Here is a 22,472-nt window from a genome sequence, read left to right as displayed (position 1 = left end):
TCTGGCATTAGACTTGAATTTGGAGTTTCTGGTTCAGAGGTATGAACGCTATTATGTTATGGTGTGACAGTATATTGTTCAGGCCAATATGCTTTTTAAAGCCAAAATGTCCCTTAATTATTTATTTACATAAGGCGAGTACCCACCTAATGTAATATGGCATAATATAGGGGTGGGTGGGTGAACAGGAGTGGGTTAGCCACCTGGCCTATCCCCATCTTTCCCCACCCCCTATTCCATCTCTTCCTCTCCCCCTTCTCCCCGCCCCACCCACGCTACCAAAATCATGCCTGGAGGGTACACAAAATCCAGCCCAGGTCTTCAATTGTATAATGCAACATTCGGAGAACAGTTCATTGGGTTGATGTTACTGCAATCAGGAGGCACCTGGTAAAGGATAACGGTGGAGCCAGTCTGTCTTCAACAAAGGTTAATCCATGAAACCTAGTATGACACAAGTGCAGACAAGGGGAGCGATTCTCTGACCTCGTCACGCCATTAGCAGGTCGCGTCAGTCCATGAGAATAGCTTGCGGGCCTAAAAATCGGTTTCACACCTGGCGTCAAACAGCTTGTGATTCTCCCAGTTTCTGTCTAATGGTACAAACTGGATTGTGCCCAGAAAGGACACAATTCCGACTATCATATATAGAGAACAAAGAACAGTACAGCACAGGAAACAGGCCCTTCGGCCCTCCAAGCCTGTGCCGCTCCTTGGTCCAACTAGACCAATCGTTTGTATCCCTCCATTCCCAGGCTACTCATGTGACTATCCAGGTAAGTCTTAAACGATGTCAGCGTGCCTGCCTCCACCACCCTACTTGGCAGCGCATTCCAGGCCCCCACCACCCTCTGTGTAAAAAACGTCCCTCTGATGTCTGAGTTATACTTCGCCCCTCTCAGCTTGAGCCCGTGACCCCTCGTGATCGTCACCTCCGACCTGGGAAAAAGCTTCCCACTGTTCACCCTATCTATACCCTTCATAATCTTGTATACCTCTATTAGATCTCCCCTCATTCTCCGTCTTTCCAAGGAGAACAACCCCAGTCTACCCAATCTCTCCTCACAGCTAAGAAGCATTCAAACATGCATAGCCCATTCAAATCCCAGCATATGGATTCTCTGGCCTTAGGGTGCGGCATGTTAACAGCGAGAAACACTATTGGTTTCCAGTAGCGGAGGAAAACCTGGCACAATGATCATGCCGGGGGACTCAGATCAGTGCAGCTGGGGGCATGGCTAGGTGGTGCCCATTGGGCAATTCCCACCTGATGGTGCCACCTGGCACACTGACCGTGCCCAAACAGGCACACTACCACTGCCCGGCAGTGGCCAGACAGCCCAGCTGTGCACCACCAGTTTGCCAGGGGCAGTGCCCCAATGTCAGCGACCCATGTCAGGGACGGGGTGGAGGCACATGCCACCGATGAGGGGAATCCCTATGTGCGTGGGAGGTGGGACGGTGTGTCACTGTGAGATTGGGATGCCCTTGCAAAATGGCGCCCGAGCACTCTGAAGCTAGGCTCACTGGCGTGTTTAGTTTAATTAAACTTGTAGCTTGTGTCGATTAAGTTCAAATGCATCCACGATTTGGGCAAATTGGAGGAATAGAAACCCATGTTTGCAGGGGGAGGGGGAAGAGAAACAGTGACTGAAAAACAAAACTCAGCAATGTAAATTACTGCATGTCAATTATATTAATTTGAGTGCTCATATATTACACCACTCCTACATATTAACACAGAGAAGAATTTGTTTCTATGAATGAGTTATGAAGTTCCATCCTGTGCTAAAGTAATAGGCTACGATTAGAGGTATAGAACCACTGGAATTCCCTGCTTATTGAAATTCTGAGTGGCTCACAGCCTCAATTCTAATTCTCTGTTGTATTTGCCTGTCCAGCTTTGGAAGTCATTTTAAAGATGCTTTACCAGCACATGTTGCCAGATGTAGTGTAATCAGCTGGTTTAGGTTCAACAATGTGCCCAATTTTACAAAGACTCCTCTTTAAATTTAGATTTCAAAATAGATGGTAAGGAGTATTTTATAATTACTTAATCCTTACTTACACACATAGATACACGCATAGCAACAATGAAAGACGACTCTGATGTCTAAGTGGATCATATGGCAGCTCAAATGCTGGTTATTATACTCAAAGATGGCCACTTCAACTAGTCACTGTAACCATGACCACAGTAATATTTCATGAGTGATTTCTTTTATGCATTCAGCTTAGTTGTTGGAGCGATGAAAAAAGGACAGTCACCTTGGGTGAAAAATCTAATTATACAAAAGAATCTTGAGGATGACCAGCGACACCATATGTATCATTTCTTTTAAAAATCTACAAAATATTCAATTGAGGAAAGTCCTAATTATGGGTTCCTATTTCCCCAGAAACGAACATGACTTAGGACTCGGTCTATCACAAACTATTATGGCTTAGCACTACTTTCAACACATAACCGCAATTGGTGCCACATCTTTCAATCAGTACCACACACACAACTTTAACAGTAACACATGGTCACTAGGTTCCCTAGAACTGAACACACAGCAGCGTACCACAAATCCATTCCTCCAGTGCTAAAGAAAAGCAAAGCACGCTGCTGGTGGTAATATTCAGAGTAAAACCACTGATATCTAATACATGCTAGAACACTGCATCATCCAAAGTATTTAAAAGCTCCAAATCAATAAGTTGTCTTTGTCAACAAAAAGATTACAAATCAGAAATCTTTATCCAAATGTGATATTATAGCTAATGTCAGGGCATAATTCTAAAGGTTACAGTGGCATTTTAGATTCTTTAAGCTAGCAATGCATTATTTCAACAAATATCGATTTGACATTTTAAATAAAACAGATTTAAAGATTGCATCATAATTATTGACATTCTCTTGACCAATGTCAAAAATCAACTTGCTTCACAGTCAGTAAAATACTTGCTCTGCCTCTCATTTATCATTTTAAGCTAATACTTCATCAAATATTTGCTTCTACATATCCTACTGGGGGAAAAAACTCTCCTCTAAAATTTGCAATCAACAGGTTTCAGAAATATTTCTTCAGAACAAGGCCAGTTTTGCTCATTTAATTTAAACCTACTTGGCACTCTCTATTAGGAGGTAACACCACAACATTACAATATCTTAAACCTGAAGCACCTGCAATACAAAACACAAATAGAAGTTACACGATGGCACTGCAAGTGTCGAATGGTAGAACAGATATTTGTACTTGGATGAGCACCTTGAAACACCATCGCATATAAGGCTATGGACGAGTGCTGGAATAGATAGCTGCTTGATGGCCAGCGCAGATATAATGGACCAAAGGGCCTATTTTGAGCTGTAGTATGACTCTACCCCAGTTGTTCATATGCTAAAGAAACGAGAATCTTCCCCATGCCTGCTAGCTGCAAGGATCCTAAATGAAATGATGTGTGCAATCCAATAGCAAATACATTTCCCTCAATTGGCACCGGTTGACTATTTCATTGAATGAGATTATACAATGGTTAATGGGGAAAATGAATACTCAAATGGAAAGACAGCTTTTCTATGCTTGAGACAGAATAGGAGGTTTACTCTGGACTTGACTGTGCTGTCTAATTGGTAGTGCTGACACAAGAGGTGGAATTTTCTCTCATTTTGGGATTAAGTGCCGTGGCAGAGGCAGGAACATGGAGTGTTTCCTGCTGTGGAGGCTGGTGGCAAAACACACCAAAACTTCTGGCCCCGACCTCATTAATTGTGCACCTGAGTGTTTTGCACCGTATGCAATGGCAAAGCAGGCCTGGATGGTGCCTGGGTGCCCTATTGAAAAGACACCCAGCATCACTGGTCCATTATTGAAGAAAGGTGGATTGCTTGAAAATGAAGATAGATCTCTGGGAGCACTCAGACAGAAGATGGATCTGCTGAGAATGAAGATGGATCTCTAGGAACATTCTGAGGCTGGAGATGGACCCCCTCCTGGACAGCAAATCTGGAAGGTCCACCTGCTAATGCTCCCCTAACCCATTGCTATGCTGTTCCAGGGTCCAGGGTTACTGGCGGCTTCGATTTCAAACAACGGAGGCAGCCCTAGACATTGTTCAGCTGAGTCTCGACATCTGCATGCCACATTGTTCCAAGCATGTTACGTGCTGACGTGTTTTCCCACTGGCATCACAGAGAATCTGGCGTAGGCCGTTGGGCCTTCATCTGCATCCTATTAACAAGGTGCAAATGAGGCCCATGCCTGCCTCTGGTGGGTTTCCCAACCACTCTCACCTCCCAGGAGTCAAAAAAGTGCATGGGGCCCGGGTGGGGAGAGAGACTTATATAGAGACGGGTCTGCCAAGTCAGAATTTTCCCAACTCGGGCACCTCACCTTGTTACCAAAAATCTGGTTCCAAGACCCATTGATCCATCACCTCAGTCCTCTCTTCCATACATTGGCTCCCCTTCCTCCAAACATCTAGTTTAAATCCTAAACCTCGCCTTTAAATCCCTCTTGCCTATACCAACTCTAAGTTTTTCCAGATCTATATTCATTCTGTATACTATATTTCCGACTTCTTTTGTGCATCTTCCTCCATAGTTCCACACTACAATGTAACCAGGGTTTTCAAGCACCACAGACCTGTTCTCTGTCCCTACACTGTTCTGCTTTCCCGTACCTTTCTCTTTCTTTTAAAAACTTATCTCCTTGACTAAAATATTGGTCAGCCTTCTTAATCTCTTCTTTCCTGGCTCAACATCCATTTTCTGCATGCTTATCAGTGAAGTGCTTTGGGATTTTATATAAGAATGGTTTATAAATACAAATGCTACTTTGTATGGTGTGTTTTTGTGAATAATTACTAAAAGATTAAGAATTATATGTTTCTCCTCATTGCAACATTACCTGATAGATATCCGACAGGCTGCTGCTCCCAGAGTCACTGGCAATACTGCACCCGGACTGGCTGGAAGGGACATGTGTCACCTGTGGATGTGGATTGTCTGTGAGGTGCATCTTGGAAAGATCTGCAGGAAGCTGTAAAAATTATGAGGAGGAAGGGGAGAAAAAAAAATCCATTAATTTGATAAATGAACCAAAAACATAAATTAAAAACTTTTAGACATGTTTGCTGAACTTTATAATAGTCTTTTGAAATGATCTAGGGTTTTGCAAAAAGGGCATTTGATTTAGGAAAAAACTAAGTAATACTTCAGTGTTGTGTGCACTTCTATTGCATGTGTGCAATGGATATTGATGATAAAGATATTTGCATGCAAGATACCAATTCAACTAAAATTTAAAAAACATGCTTGTATTGCAGAATATTTTGGTCTGTAGAACTAGCAAAAAAATAAGCTTTCAAAAATCAAAATTGCTAATATATTCAAAATTGAAAAAAAATGCTGTTCCATTGAGGCAAAGATTATAAGAACATTCGGCTAGAAATAAAGAAGTGTCCATATCTGAGTTGTCCAAACTACAGCCATGGCGACATCCATCTTACAAACTCCTATTATGTCTTTTGCTGACTTGCTGGTATTTGTGCTGCTATTGGTTTCAGTTTTTGATTTGGGGAAACTAGAAAAAGCAACTCCTTCATTCGTGGATTTAGAGTCTAAATCATCAATGAGGATCAGCTTCTTTCCACTTGTCCAATCTTCAAAGATCGGAAAATTCAAAGCAGCACAACTACAACTGAGCCAGAAACATAGAAAGGAAATAATGTAGAACGGACAACAGAAGGCAGATAGTAGTAGATGGTACGTGTGAGAGCATTACTTGAAGCTGGGAAACCATATGGGAAATAAGGCCCAAACAACCAAAGAATTTTAATACGCCTGAAAATCTTCATGCAATGTACCAACGGGTTTGGGTGATGCAAAATTTAAGTATTTGGATTTCTACAATGAATCATGTGCATTTAAAAAAATAAATGCCCAGGATCCCAGGAACTTTCATTTGAATTACAATGCCGAGTTGGGAATGGTTCAGTGCAAAAATGCCACATTCCAAATTATGGAATTATGTCTAATAATTATCTTTTTCTGATCCAAATAGCCTATTAACTAATTTTGTACATCTGTAGCAAAGAGTTAATACAGATACAATGGATCAAACTGTCTTCTTTGGTTCTATAAACGTATCTAGTTGTGGTACATAGGACTGCCATCCTGCTCCAAAAGTTGGGATGTCATTTTTCCATGTGAAAACATGTCTCCAAAAAGATTGCCTATGAAACCTTGGGCAGATTAACCTGGAATAGTTGTATGAAATGTGAGTATCTAACTGGATAAAATACATTTCCATAACAATCAAAAGCCAAAACCAAGAATTTACATGTCTGAATGGAAATGTTAAAACCACATAACATGATCTAGTACGACACATGAACAGCAGCACAAACAAGTGGTAAGTCCTTCAAAGTACAATGAGGCCATTACTCAAACCTCCAAAAAAACATCCAGTTTTGATGAGCAAACATGGAAATAGAAAAAAAATAAACATTTTTATTTTTGTTTCTTACTTTTTCTTTACTCTTGCAAAATTCTAACCTACATGTAGAAAAAAAGCAGAGAAAATGAAGAGCAGGAAAGGGGACCAAGTGGACCTATCAAACTATCGGAGGGTGAGAAAGACTCATATGCTGGGGGGTGGGCGGGCAGAAAGGCAAAGTGCAACAGCCAACAACTCTCAATAGGGTTTAAGCTAAGAGGAAAGCTCAAATTATTAAAATAAACAAATTCTAAAAGATGAAGTAAGAATGAGAGGCAATGAAAAAGGTTCACAAAAGCAATAAATTCTCAGCAATGACCCAATTGATGGTGAAAGTGTCAGGTTCGCTTTCATTACAACCATAAAATTGGCAGCAATTTAATGACGTTTGCACATGCGCATATGCCAATGATTTCTTATTTTTCCATAGGGTGGGCTCTTGAAATCCCCATAGGTAGACACACCCTGTGAAGTCTTTTGACAAGAACTACACTTTTATGCTGTAAAAACACTTGAAAAAGTTACAATTTGTTGAATGAAGTGTAGCTGAGTTTTAATGGTGTGCCAAGCACATAACTATTGCTTAAACATCTTTCTGGCCCTGAGAAACTAATGATATATTTGTAGAATGTTAATTTTCATCATGATTTTTAAAAATCAAAGCTGTGAATTTTTAAAAGTTTATAATATTTCAGATTCTACTGTAACAACGTGTATGTCCCAATTTTTGTTTTACTATCTATAAAATGATTTAAAAATTAAGGATAATCAGCGATTTTCACTTCTAGGTTTGTTGGATGAGGTGAGAGTGGCTGCCCTTGACATCAAGGCAGCATTTGACTGAGGCATCAAGAAGCCCTAACAAAACTGGAGTCCATGGGGATCAAGGTAAACCCACCACTGGTTGAAGCTGGCACAGAGGAAGATGGTCATGGTGACTGAAGCTCAAGCATCTCAATTCTGGGACATCACTGCAGGAGTTCCTCAGAGTAGTGCCCTAGGCCCAACCATCTTCCCCTGTTTCATTAATGACCTTCCTTCCATCATACGGTCAGAAGTGAGGACATTTGCTAATGACTGCTCAATGTTCAGCACTATTTGCAACCCCTCAGATAATTAAGCAGTCCATGCCCAAATGCAACATTACCTGGACAATATCCAAGGTTGGGCTGACAAGTGGCAAGTAATATTCATGCCACAGAAGTGCCAGGCAATTACCATCTCCAACAGTGAAGGAACATTGATATATTTCCAAGTCAGGATGGTGAGTGACTTGGAGGGGAACTTCCTGGTGGTGTTGTTCCCCTCCAAGTCACTCACCATCCTGACTTGGAAATATATCAATGTTCCTTCACCGTTGCTGGATCAAAATCCTGGTGTGGAGATGCCGGCGTTGGACTGGGGTAAACACAGTAAGAACCTGGTGTTGTTAAACTTCTTCCTGTCAAAATCCTGGAACAGCACTGTAGTTGTATCTACACCTCAGGGACTGCAGCAGTTCAAGGAAAAGGTTCACCACCACCTTCTCAAGGACAACTAAGGATGGGCAATAAATGCTGACCTAGCCAGTGACGTCCACATTCCATAAATGAAAAACTTAAGTAAATAATTGGCTATTTAGCTTGCTTGATGACATCTATTATTGGATTGGAAGCCCCTGGTACTGCCCACAGGATGAAAGTAACTTCAGGGAAAATTTAATCCATGCCACAGAAATTGCTAGTTCTTTTGGGAAGCATTCTTTAGGGTCAAGTGTGATCACTTTGTCACTGACTGAGAAATCTGGCTCAAATATTTCAGAGGAAACCAGTGTTGTAACACAAAAAATAACCATAATAGCCTGCTGTGAAGTGAAAGCTTTGTTTTAGCCCCTTCGCAGTCACTCAGCAAAGGTGTGCACCAAAGGCATAGCGGGGGGATTCCCAAACTACATTCCAAGACTGTGCTGCATTAATTGAACTCAACTAGGGTAGCAGTAGAGATTCTAAACTTTGAGGACTGCTGGAGGATAATCAAATATGATTCTCAACCCTAACCACTATTTAACAAGTGTGTGTGGAGATCAGGCAAGAACTGGATTTCAACCATGATGCACCCTACAACTGAGTGACCAACCAACGTTCACTGTCAAGACTCGCAGATGAATAGGATACAGCATACTGATAGAAGTGTATTTTAGCAAAGGGGGGAGGAGGGGGAGGAGGGGTAAAAGTGGTGAAGGAAATGGTCAAGAAAAAATATGAAAAAGTGTAATTTTTCTCTTAAAAGTCCTCGGTGTGACCAAATCTAAAATGCTGAAATGGACAGAGCTAGTTGTATGGCAGTTACAGTGCCATAGAGCATAAACAATGTTTAGCCACTGGCTATGAAGCCTACCTTGCAGCCCTCCTACCTTGGCAAGTTAAAAATTAATTTTCACGTCTTTTCTATCATTTTTACTATTTAAAGTAGGCATTTTGCCCATCATACCCAAGATGACTTCATATATAGTTAGAATATTTTCGGTTCTTTTTGTCAGCTATTGGTCATGGAAATGAAAAACAGCATCTGCAAGATTGCTTTGACAGCTGGCATAATACAAGAGTAAATATAAATGTGATTTTGTGACAAAAAAATGCAGACTTTGGCAAGGTAAATCTGCAATCTTGAGACAAATTTGAAAAATCATAACAAGACTTCATACAGACTGACAAAATGGTATAAGAATGTGATTTTATAGTATTCTTCATGGAAAACTTAGCATTTCTTTTTACATGAAAACTTTGCACCATATGAAAAAAATAGATCCTCATCAAAAAACTCAAATAAAGTTAAAAATGATTTATTTATAGCAAACGTGTGCTTGCTTTTCTTAAGTAAACCACATTTGTCCAAGTGACTGTTAATTTTCTCCTGAATTATTGCTCCAAAAAACATTTCCACCACTGAGGCTAAACTGTAGTTGCTGGGTTTATCCTTACACACTAATGAACAACAGTATAAAGTTTGCAATTTTTCAGTCCATTGGTACAACCCTGAATCTAAGGAGACTTGGAAGATTATGGCCTGTGCCTCCACAACTTTCACCCTTATTTCCTATTAGTACCCCTGGATGTATCTCATCTGGTCCTGGCGACTTATAAACTTTCGGCACAACTAGCTTATCCAGTACCTCCCCTTTACTAATTTAGCCCACTCAATTGGGAGTAATTTTGATCCCACATACTCCATCTAAGGGAATGGGAACGAGTGCTCAAAATTCGGAGAGCACAATTTGCGCCAGTGAATTTCAGAGTTCTGATCTTACTGGCTTCTTGCCAGTGCAGCAGTGTGAAACACTGTGCAGGACCGCAGAAAGTTAATTTTAATACATTTGCGAGTACTCTGCCTGGGACACCGCCCCCCCCCCCAAAACCGGATATTCAGTGAGCGCAGCGTACCATCACGTCAGTGCCATTTACAACAGGTTCACCTAGATGTGAACCTGCCGTGGAGGTCTCCCTGAGATTGTAAAATTCGGTGTCATTCAGGGTAAAGCGACATGGCCAGGCAATGGCCCCTGGCACAGGTTGGCACTGTGCCAACCTGGCTGTGAAAGTCTCGACTATGATCGGGGTGGGAGGGGCCTCTGAGACTTCTGTGTTGGGCTGGGGAATTGGGATTGAAGTGGGGTGGGGGTGGGGAGGTGGAGAGAAACATACCAGCTTTCTCACTTGAAACAACACTCTGCCATTTCTTGCTAAGATTTCACCCAATCTCTCATCTACCCCTCTTTCACTATTACTTCGGCAGCATCTTCTTCCTTGATAAAGACAAATGCAAAGTACTAATTTAGTATCTCAGCCATGCCTCTCTTACCCCCTTGCAGGTTCCCAATCAGCCTCACTCCTCCATTTACTACCCTTTTACTACTCATATGTCTGTAGAAGATTTTTGGATTCCCTTTTATTTTAGTTTCCCATCTCCTCTGATAGTTTTTCTTATTTATTTTTTCATTTCCTCTCTGAACTTTCTAAATTCAGATTTATTCTCAACTGTGTTATCTATCTGATGAAATCTGCAATTTACATGTTTTTTCCACTTCATCTTACTCAATCACTGTCATCATCCAGGGAGCTCTGGACTTGTTTGTCCCAACTTTCCTCCTCCTGGGAACGTACCTCGACTGTACAAAAATTATTACTTTTCTTTTTTTAAAAAATTTTTTGCTCCATCCTTAAAGTTACAAAGCCAATGCTCAAAGTGGATTGGGCAAACTCAAATCTATTCCTTGCTTGCTGCAAAACCCAAATTCAAATTCCAATTGAACCCAATTCATGGTCTCCATATGAGGGACAAACAAGGTCTAAGCTGACAAGAAAAGGAATTGCACCCCATCTTGGGCTTAAGCTGATGCTTGACCTTAGCCAAAAGGCTGAGAATTGTACCCCAATTATCTCCTCTTTGAAGCCAGCCATCGTTCTATTACCAGTTAATCTTTGATTCCAATTTATTTGGGCAAAATTTGTTCTCACCCCACTGAAGCTGTCCTTTCTCAAATTAATTATTTTTACTCTGGATTGCTCCTTGTCCTTTTCCATAGCTAACGTAAAGTCTATGATACTATTATTACAGCCCCTTAAATGCTCCCATACTGACACTTGATCCATTTGGCGTACTTCAGTCCCAGAACCAGATTCAACAACCCCTCCTTCCTCATTGGCTGAGAAACATTGTAATTTAGAAAATTCTCCTGTCACACTTAAAATCTCCTCCCCCTATGTCCTTTACATTACCATCCAATCTATGTCAAGATAATCTTGCACCTTTCCATAATTTCCCACTAGATGGTGGTGTATAGAATACACCCAGTAGTGTGATGGTACCTCTGTTGTTTCTTAGCTCTAATCAAATTGATTCTGTCCTTCACTCCTTTAGGATATCCTCTCTCCAGCACTGCAATGTTCTCCCCAGCCAGTAATACTACACACACCTCCTTTCTTTCCTGAAAACCTTCCATCAGGAATATTTAGTCTTGTCCTTTTTTCAGCCAGGACTCTTATTATTGCCACATCATATTTTCACATTGTTATCTACGCCTGGAGTTTACCAACCTTATTTACCACACCCCTTGCTTGTGTTCCTTGCCACACATTCATCTATTCTCTTATTGCTACACTCACAAGTACATGGTATCAGGAGAAATACGGTACTATATCCTTTCAGTTTGAGCTTCTCAACTCCCTCGACTAACTGCAGGACTTCATCCTCTTTTTATCTATGTTGCTGGTGTCAATATGATCCATGACTGGTGATTATTCACCCTCACCCTCTCAAAGTGCACTAATGCTGCTCAGTGCCATCCTTCACTTTGACACCAAGGTAGTAACATACCATCCTAGATTCATGTCTGCAGCTACAGAAACGTTGGTCGATTTCTCTATCCAATCCCCTTATCACTACTGTTTCCCAATCTTCCTCGTGCCCCCCTGCTGCAGCTGAGCCAGTTATGATTTTGTGCACTTGGTTCCAGCTGGCTGCACTCTCAGAGCAACCTGCACTCTCCGAGCAACCATCACTCTCACCAGTATTCAGAAGAGAGTACTGCTTGGAGAATAAGATGCACTCAGAGAACACCTGCACTACCTGCTTGGTCCCCCTCGACTGTCTGAGAGTCAATTATTTCCTCTCTGTCTGCATGACCTTAAGCTGTGGAAAAACCACATCTATAAACATCTTATCCAGGAATCATACTGTCTACCAAGCGTACTGGAACTGTAGATGGCAACATTCCTTTTGATTAGTTCAGGAACCCTTGGAAATTTTTGGGGCAAGAATGATTTCAGGGAAGACAAGACTTTGACCCACCCCTCCATAGCCATCATAGCACCAAACAATCACCCCTGGTAACCATTTTCCTTGATCAGGCTTAATGCAGATATACAGTAGGCTCTGAACACAGCTAGTTAAAGTTGCAATGCCACACAGGGGATAGCACTGTAGCACCAAATGAGGTGAAGAGAGACCTTAAATCAGCAAAGGAAATAAGATTCTCATTCACCACAAATCAGATTTTCGGCAGTGTTTTGGGCCACCCAGAGTGAATGCTAGGACTTAATCATTGCATTCTGGAGCCTTGGACATAGCAGCCCAGGAAGGAGAATTAACTGAGGTGAAAAGGAAGGGAATCCAGTATGGATCTTGTAGAAAAAACAAAATACTGATGAAAAGCCAAAGGACTCAAAGTGTTAACTCTGTGTTCTCTCCTTACAGATGCTGCCAGACCTGCTGATTTTTGCAGCATCCTCTGTTCATGGATCTAGTAGCACTCTCTACCAAGGCTTTGCTGCTCTTTACATATAGTGGCCAAAAGAGGAGCAGTCAGGAGCTCTGGCAATTAAAAGAAAAGAAAATACTGGTCAGGCAATCAGGCAGTCTTCCCAAATCCTCTGACATTTTCTGCTGCAATCCCACCCAATTCAAGTAGGGGCATCATGAAGGCCTTTGTCTCGACAATCTCTCAGCTTGGATTCTCATCATAATGACTGTGTTTACAAAGGAAAAATTACTTACAGTAAAAATCTAGAATACTGCACATCGAGAAGATGTGCTTTGAAGCAAAAATAGGTAGACTTTATGTATTAACAAACATAAAAGTTTCAAAGGACTACTTTGTGTACAAGTATCATCAATATGCATATCTGGGTGTGTTAAGCGTTAAGATCTATGAATATGAGTGAATGGGAGTGGGAAGCCTAACTGATTTTGCCATTGCCTGGCCTACAGATGCTAAACTTATTGAAGTGGACTTGCATGTTCGGCACAGGCTGCTGGCTGAAGTTGAACTCCTGTGATTCATAGATTAGTGTCTATTTATTTTTTGCATTCCTCAATTAAGCCAGCTTGAGTGAGAAGGGAAAGCAGAATTAACAAACGGTTATTTGAATACAAGTTTAATGCCCTGTGCTCAGTATAAAGGTTCACCATCAATTGTTAAGAATTTACAATATTTGGCAAAACTAATGCTTAATGCCACAAAGATGCTGCTTTAAAATCTGTTGCACTCTTACTTTCCTCCAACACAACAATTCGGCAGTAACTGCTATGTCTGTATTAAGAACTTCACTACAGATTATCTTAGCATTGCTGAATGCAGAAAAATCCTAGTAATATGCCTTGTCCTTAATTACCACCATCAAATCATGAGTTTGTATATTCATGTGACAAGACAATTTCATATGACTTTGTATAGATATCCTATGTTGTATAATTAGGAAAATATTCAGAGAATTAGGAGCGCATGAACAGCTGCGTGAAAAGCCTCTTGAAGGGAACAGTTGCATTTCAAAACAAACCGTCAAAATGTGCATCTAGGGCAGAAGAGACAAAGAAGTTTCGCAAACCTCTGATTTTTAACCAATTATCTAATGTTCCCTAAATTAGGATGAACTGTGCTGTCCTTGCACTATAATCAAAAACTATCCAAACACGTTGTAACTTACAAGGTCCAGTAAAATAGATGCCGGGTAAACAAAACCTCAATTACACTCCTGTTTATTTTCAGAATAACAGCCAAGATTACATTAGATGGTCATGATGATTTTAAATTACAAAAGCTGATGGTTTTGTATTAAAATATGAAGGCAATTCAATCGACAAAATGGTCCATGAGGGAACTAACACCATCCATTCTGGCAGTTAAGAAACATTCACACATATACAGTGCAAAGAACAGCCACAAAACCATCACGCTAAGCGCATCTGATGTTTTTAAAATCACTGGATTTTGTAGTAACACCTTCATCAGTGATATCAGTTACTAATCAATTCTTTCCTCCACCCACCCACCCACCCACCCACCTCAGTAACAGAATTTGGAACAAGTATATTTATATACTTCCAGAACTGGCAGTAAGCTCTGTAAGCATGTCAGGCAATGGAACTAAAAAACAATTAAATTGATCAAAACTGTTGAAAAAGGTAGAGATGTGCCATTACTTCAACACATTTGTGGAAATAGACAATAGTGAACTGCAATAAAATTCACAATTTTAAAGCACAGCATTAAACAAATAAGCTAGTTTCCTGATAAAATAATCAAAGCTTTTAAAATTATTGAAGGTGATATCTAACAGCCAAATCATTTCTAACCATTAACTTCAATGATTTTAAAAGCTTTGAGCTGTGCTTTAAAGCAGTAAATTTTACTGCAATTCACTTTCAATGCCTGTTGACACTTGTCCAAGTTCTCACATGAAGAATGTCCACTCTCCTGATTTAGGGCCCTCCGAGCTGTAACATCCTTCAGAAGAGAAATGGGCAAAGAAAACAACAACCTCTGAGCCACAGGATCCATCTCATTTCGGTTAAGAATCTTTGTATGATGTATATGTACATAAGTTATTAATAACTATTGTCTATCATCATAACATTTGAAAATGTATCCTGTGACTGTTCAATGGGAGAAATTTCTGCTGTCTTTATGAAGGACAGAATATGCATATTACCTGGATTGGACAATGAAGTGTGTTGAGAGGTGGAGTTTGGCGAGCTGGGGGTGTTATAGGTTAGGGGACTGGCGAGGTGGGGACGGTTATAGGTCAAACCATTTTTACTGATAAATAGTCCCTCATTGGGTCCAAAATGGTTGGCCAGATTGCACAGGTTTGTGATGTTAACATATAAAGAGATGCCATTGTTATCCTTGATTCCAAAATCATTAAAAGTTTATTTTTTCAAAAGCTTGTCAGCTATATATTGTCAGAATAGTATCTCCTGGTTAAAGTCAACTAAGGTGCTACTGGCAATTGAGATGCCATACATCTGCTGTACCTTTACAATGTTTTTGGATATACAGTTCTGTCCCCAGAGGCAGCAGAGGCTAGGAGTAAAAATAGATGCTGCTGGTGATTGTTTCAACTCACAGGCACTCTTGCACCACTTAGCCCCACAGTGGAGTATCTATGATTATGTGTTTCTAAGGTACTGATCAAGGATCCTATTAAAAGCACTCAAAATATCTTGAAACAATTGTTTATGTTGAACTACAAAAGTCTACATATGGCAATAATACTTTGATATCTAATCTATTGATTTTTAAAATATTTTGTATGAACTTACCTCTTAAAATATTAGCTCTTCAGTTGCTAACTTAAGCTACAAAGTCCAGTAGTATGATATTTTTCATCAGTTTGGGAAGATCTAGAGCACCTAATGGGTATACCTATTATTTCTGATACAGAGCCCAATGGCAAAAAGGTTCAGTTGTTGCCCTGAACCAGCGTTATTCAAGTTAATTTATGCAGGTCAACTCTGACGAAGGGTCATCCTGACTCAAAACGTTGGTTCTATTCTCTCTCCACAGATGCTGTCAGTCTTGCGGAGATTTTCCAGCATTTTTTGTTTTTGTTCTAGAATCCAGCTTCCACAGTATTTCACCAGTACCACAGCAATGTCATGTACTGGTTTCCTCAAAAATAAGTAGCATATTTCTTATGCAACAATAAAACATTTGCCTGCTTAATTCATTTCAGCCCAAATACAAACCATTGCACCACACATTTGAATAATTCTCTTGAGTATGGATTTGAATTATTTAGTCAGTTGCATATACTCCTAGAATAGAGATTCCTGCTGAACAGATGTGGGACAAAAATATACTATTAATTGATTTTCCTTGCATCACTACTTTGACATCAGCCATGCTGATCATATAAATGTAAATAAATAAGTTAAATGAAAATGGATATGTTTTTCAAACAAAATATTTAATTACTTAATTCTAATCTCTTGGCAACAAGGTTTCAGTGTTTCCTAATTTTCTCCTTTGCTCTGCTGAAAGTGGGGTATAGCTTCGGAGTCACAATTTGAATGGTTATTCTTCATTTATGAATCTAAACAGTAATTTGTGACAGGGTGTTCAACAGCGGAGTTTAATGCAATGGAGGCTGATTCCTTAAATCGTTTTTTACACAGAGGGTGGTGGGGGCCTGGAATGCGCTGCCAAGTAGGGTGGTGGAGGCAGGCACGCTGACATCGTTTAAGACTTACCTGGATAGTCACATGAGCAGCCTGGGAATGGAGGGATACAAACGATTGGTCTAGTTGGACCAAGGAGCGGCACAGGCTTGGAGGGCCGAAGGGCCTGTTTCCTGTGCTGTACTGTTCTTTGTTCTGGAGGCAAACTTTTATAAGTTAGTAATGAGTTGAATCTGATTAATCATTCTCCTCTACCCAGCCATAGAAACACTTGGGGCCAAAGGTTCTATTGCTACCCATGTATAAAACTGGTATTAAGGATTTCCATGGATTCAAGAGAATTGAAAAATTGAGTAGTTTCGATGATCAATTCACAACATCGGGGTGATAAATTGATTGTCTAACTTGCAGTTTCCCCAGACAAAATAGATAAGACCAAGAACTTAGCAAAGATCAGAGACTGAATCTGCTACATCTTTGTATAGTTGCATATCACTCCACACAGATATTGTGCAAGCCTTTTTTTTTACAAACTAAACTTCATTCTTGACAGGATTTAGAGGAGTGCTTCATTTCTCTAATCAACTTGCAAACAGATGGTAAATGTCACAGAGCAAGTGGTTTTTAAATGATGTACGCTGCAGCTAAAATGCTCAAGGGTTGGTAGAAAAACATGATTGATATTGATAGTAAATTATCCTCCAACTTAATTTCAATTTCAATTTTTTTAAACTGCAGTCAAGATAATGTCAACTATAACATTTAGAATTACGGTCAGCAATTCCAAAGAAGAGGGCACTTATAAAACTGGCGTCCAAAATGTAAGCAATAAGAAGCTTATAAATCAAAACATAAGCTATGGTTTATAAAACAAATATTGTTTCAAATCACTCAATTCTCTCATTTACAGCCATTAAGAAAACAGACCTGCATTCTACATTGGAATCTGAAATAAACCATTGCAGTTTAGGTTGAACAGCGATTCAAGATAACTATAGCATCAATACTTCAAAATCGGAACAGCTTGTTTCATAATGTGAACGCTGGCCTATTCCTGTCAGCAGATGTCTCTAATCAATCAATCATGCAAATCAAAATTCTAAAAAGCAAGTGCTGCAGCTCATCCCAACTATTTCCCTATTGAAGATAAATATACTCGTGTTAGTTCCTTTTCAAATCAGTGTTAATGAAAATTAAGTGTGATTTTTAAATCTTTATTGAGTGAACAAACACCATAACTTAGAGTAGACCTTACTGCAAAATACTCCATTTAAATATTGTAGTAGGTTATAGGCAGGATTCAGTGTTGACTTGATGTAGGTTAACACACATTTTATAATTTCAACTGAGAAAAACTGTGGCTTGATATCCAACCTTTATACGAGATCTTGAGTTTTGGGAAGACGGTGAGGGACAAGTGGGAGCTCTGCTCCAAGATCATGTGGCAGCAATTTCAAAACAGCACTGGTTGAAGCCCAGAACTGGATGAGAAATTGCAAACTGCAGAAAACAGGAAACTGCAGAACAAAAGACTTGAATTTTACCACAAATAAAAGTACCTTTTTTCGCATGTGGTGAAAATTCATATACTTTTTCTTGGTTTTATTTTTCCTCTCCATTTCAATTGTGAGCATTTTTATTACAGCGGTATTTTGTTCTGTTTGCCTGTCACTTTTAATACAGTACACAATTTATCTGTCCAGTGTGTCCATTGTTTCATGATCATAGTCTGCAGATGCTGAGTGGGTGTAGAAAGTTCACTGTGGAGTCAATTTAAAATGACTTTTGGTTGGTTTCCAATGGATTACTTTTGATTTTCTTTCTTATCCTTTTACATTTTGTATTGCAAATCCAATTCCACGTGTATCTGCTTAAAGGCATCTGGAATATATGCACAACTAAAAAATACCACATTATCTGCTAAAGGACTGGCAGCAGAGTACTTCCTCCAAACCACTGTCAGTGCTGTTCTTAAATTTACTTTCACCCATTGACAAATGCAGGTTTTCCATGCATGCAACATACTGCAAAATAAAAAATGAAAATGCTGCAAAAACGCAGCATCTGTGAAAAGAGAAACAGAGTTAATGTTCTGAGGAAAGATAGTCAATCTGGAGACTGAAAAGACAGAATGTGGAACATTTATTTTTAACTTAAGAGTAACTGCCCAAATGTGGAGGAGGGCAGGGAGGTGGGAAGCATCATTAAATGGCGGATGAAGGCATCAGGAAGGGAGACCGCGATATTTCCACCACCATGGGATATTATCAACTGCAGGAACAGCAGTGGTGGCAGACAGCCAAATAAATCAATTGGATCAATTCTCAAGCCCCACTGGCCAGCACTTTGTTACGTGTCAAGAGCTTCAGGCAAACTGTAGCAGCCTTCCAGCATGTTCCTGGTTTGTGGGGTGGGGAATTCCTTAATGGCCACTCCATGGCCCAGGGAGGGGCCTCCACAGAGGCAAAAGCCACCCTGGTAACTCTGACACTGCCACTGCATGGCTCACATTCAATGATAAACCATATCTGGCCTTTGAGGCCACTTCAACGTGGAAGCGATCTCTTCTTGATCCTGCAGCCTCAACAGTGGCCACATTTATAGGTTGCCCTGCTGAAGCTGCCAGCCCTCTTATTTGGGGTAGCCTTAACTTCTGCTTGAGGAGCTCATAGTGCCCTGTTTTCTCCACGACAAACTCTTGGCCAATCAGAGCCAACTTGCCAACCAATCAGCATTCTTTTCTCCTGAAACATAAGTGGCTGTGATCATTTGAAATTTGGCATTCTTGTGTTTGTCCTGATGAGTGCAATATGAAAAGCTTCAGTAACATGATGCTTTCGTCAGCAATATTCAAGTTCTGTCCTGCCAAGCGGCTGGAAATATACTTACAGTTTTAACTGAAGATTTCTTTTTGCAAAAAGCACTTTTATCCTTACAGTATCCAGCAGTTCTGATACCTCTTTGGGTATCAGAAAATACTCTGGAAATATTGTCCAGATGATACTATTTGTATTGAAGTTACTTATTAGGACTTAGTCAGATATTAATAATTGCTTTTGCTGTGTACACAGCATTCAGTATAAAAGTCAGAACAAATTGTAATGTTAAATCATGTTTAATGCAGCATAGCACAATGAAGTTCTTCCCAGCATTTTTGTTCAATTTGCAGAGCTTAAGGCTACCTCAAATATTTAATCAAATAGAAAATAGCAACATAACTCTAAACAGGAGAGTACATACAACCAATCAACACAACGGTGGGTGCCAACCGGTCAGAACACTAAACGCTGGCAAGTACAAGTTATATTTGAACAACCATTAGAAGATTTCACATGCTAGCTTTATGTAAATTATGTTATTAGTTACTGCACTACCATGGGTTCTGGATTCTATGTTGTCTTCTTTTACTGATCTTAATCATTTGAAGCTGGTATTTCATTTAATTCATGTGTGCATGACTGGTTACCATTAATTGGATTCACATAGGTCGATAGACAGTAAAATTGCACTCTTAGATGAAGATCTGTCAGTGTATCTCATGCACACACTTATGTAAACTAGGATTCAATTTTTCACAAAGCTAAACAGCTGATAGTAAATGCTTAAGCCACTGTTCTCATAGAATAAATTCCTGGGTTTATTTTGAATTTTAAAAATATTTTCGGTTTCCAAATGAAATTGATGGGGTGAGCCAAGGACCTCATGTGCCAGCAGTGCATATCTTGACAGGTGCGAACAGCCAGAGAACTGCATGTAGTTGACATGTAAAAATGCCTCATATTAACTTAATGCATGTGATATAACTGCTGCTAGTTTACAGTAACATTACAGTCTTAACCATTATATGTTAATTGCGTATGGCTCAACAACCCAAGTAAAAGCAGGGAGTGAAGGGATCCATAGGATGGGGAGCACATGTACAAATGAAAAGAGAGCAAGGAAATCAAGTATTTTTGTGCCCTGGCCCAGGGTTTTGTGGAGGTACAGTCAAACTTATCGATTAATGTGAATTTTAATGGGGGAAACCCACATGGGATTGTTACTAATTAGAATTTACATGCCACATTTTAGTACCATTTCTTTGAAAAATCAGAAATCAAGATCACAGCCATACTAAACCAAAAAGTTTATGCATTAGGTTTCATACTCAAATAATTGAGTTAGATTTTTAGCAAAAGGTAACTGATACGAGTTCAAGGTTGTAATCAAATCTCTGGGTTCAAACTGGCGATGAGCCACTCAAACTGCACTTAGCAATAGCTGATATCACCTGAGCCCCTATTAGATTACAACATTAATTCATTCCAAAGCGCCCAGCTTTCTCTGCTAAACCAAGTCATTTATTGGATTGGGTGTTTCAACTTTTATGTGTTACAGATTACAGCATTTGATCCAATTTGAATTTTTCATTTCTAGAACTGAGCGTGACATTAACTTAAGTATATTTTATTTACTATTTAGTTATAGCGTCATATAGCAAACACAAGTAAAACCAGAGAGTATTGGCCCTATTATCCTCGTCTTAAAGCAGGTAGCAAACCAGTTAATTGTTAAATTGGCAACAGTATGCAAATGTTGTCAGCTATCCTTTCTGTAAGGATACTTCATAATGCAAGTCGCAAAGGATTCAGCAGGTCACACTATCGCTTCTCTGCAAATACCATCATGGTCCACTCTAAAACATAAAGCAACTGATTTGCATGCCTTGGTAAAAATCAATTGCAGAAGCATTGGATACAAATGAATACAAGGTTTCTCCTTGTGAAACGAATAAAAGGTATGATGGCCCTATTTCTCATCATGCATTTTAGGTCAATGCGTGCTTGGCCAACTGCATACAGTATAATACAAGTGGTATACATATAAAAAGAGTATTACATATTTCCTAAAGAAGTTTAACTGATATTTGAGCCATTTATATAAATGCAACATAGATGTAAACAAAACAATTATTACTTCCCTCCCGCCCCCACCAGTGAGACAAGATGGGAAACTTTAAATGATTTCAGAGATTTAACATTTGCTAAATTAGTTACTCTACAGTAATTCAGACATGATTTTTCATAAAATGAAAGGTAACTGGCCATCAATTTCTTTCTCTTATAAAAACATTGCGTGATTACCTCACCAGTTTTTGCATGATAAACACATACTTCACAGTCTGCTACATTTCATCCTGCACAACATGCATGTGTTCAGATTTTGCTCCCAGGCAAGTCAATGAAAATAAAGATAACTAATCAAATGGCCTAATATGTAAAAGTAAAATCTATCCAGTGTAGTGTTAAGTCATGTACATCATCAGAGCCAAGGTTCAGTTTCTGGTCTGCACTGAGTTAATTGATCTCAGCCAGGTACAACTGACCCAAGTATGGGGAATGAGCCAGTGATCCTGTTCTTAACCATTATGTAATAATGGCGGCACGGTAGCACAGTGGTCAGCACTGCTGCTTCACAGCTCCAGAGACCTGGGTTCGAATCCCGGCTCGGGTCGCTGTCTGTGTGGAGTTTGCACATTCTCCGTGTCTGCATTGGTTTCCTCCGGGTGCTCCGGTTTCCTCCCGCAGTCCAAAGATGTGCGGGCTAGGTTGATTGGTCACTCTAAATTGCCCCTTAGTGCCCCGGGATGCATAGGTTAGAGGGGTGAGTGGGTAAATATGTAGGGATATGTGGATAGGGCCTGGGTGGGATTGTGGTTGGTGCGGACTCTTTCTGCACTGTAGGATTCTATGAACCTAACACTAGACTGCCAGCACTCGGTGAGTAGGCTCACACTTGAATAATGGTCAATAAAACCAGACCCTAATAATATCCAGCACCTTTGGAGATTACAGGAAGGAAAGAAAACGGATGAATATAACAGCAGAGTCAGTGACTGCATGCATTGCAGGAGGTAAAAATCGTGTATTGTTCAAAAGATTTGGAATGCAAAGAGGCAGCATAATTCAGAATGTATACCTTAATACCTCAATTTTGTTACAAAAGTTAAGTACTTCAGGAATTCAAGGCTAGAGTGATCGCCTAGATTAGTTTTGATTACCTATGGGTGTC

General features: G+C 39.9%; 1 protein-coding gene across 13 annotated transcripts in view; it reads right to left on the bottom strand.

Moving 5' to 3' along the window:
- The window catches only part of rapgef6 (Rap guanine nucleotide exchange factor (GEF) 6), a 330,858-nt gene that overhangs the window by 97,483 nt on the left and 210,903 nt on the right, over nucleotides 1-22,472 (bottom strand). For all 13 annotated transcript variants that reach the window (XR_013499761.1, XR_013499760.1, XM_078230817.1 and 10 more), the window contains one exon: nucleotides 4,896-5,027. Coding sequence is in view for 11 of the 13 variants with exons in the window: in XM_078230817.1 (XP_078086943.1) it covers nucleotides 4,896-5,027 (132 nt within the window). In the remaining 2 variants the exon portion in view is untranslated. The remainder of the gene's footprint in view (nucleotides 1-4,895; nucleotides 5,028-22,472) is intronic.

This window comes from Mustelus asterias, chromosome 16 (assembly GCF_964213995.1).
Source record: "Mustelus asterias chromosome 16, sMusAst1.hap1.1, whole genome shotgun sequence".
NCBI classification, from domain to species: domain Eukaryota; kingdom Metazoa; phylum Chordata; class Chondrichthyes; order Carcharhiniformes; family Triakidae; genus Mustelus; species Mustelus asterias.
This window is presented reverse-complemented; position numbering and strand designations above follow the sequence as displayed.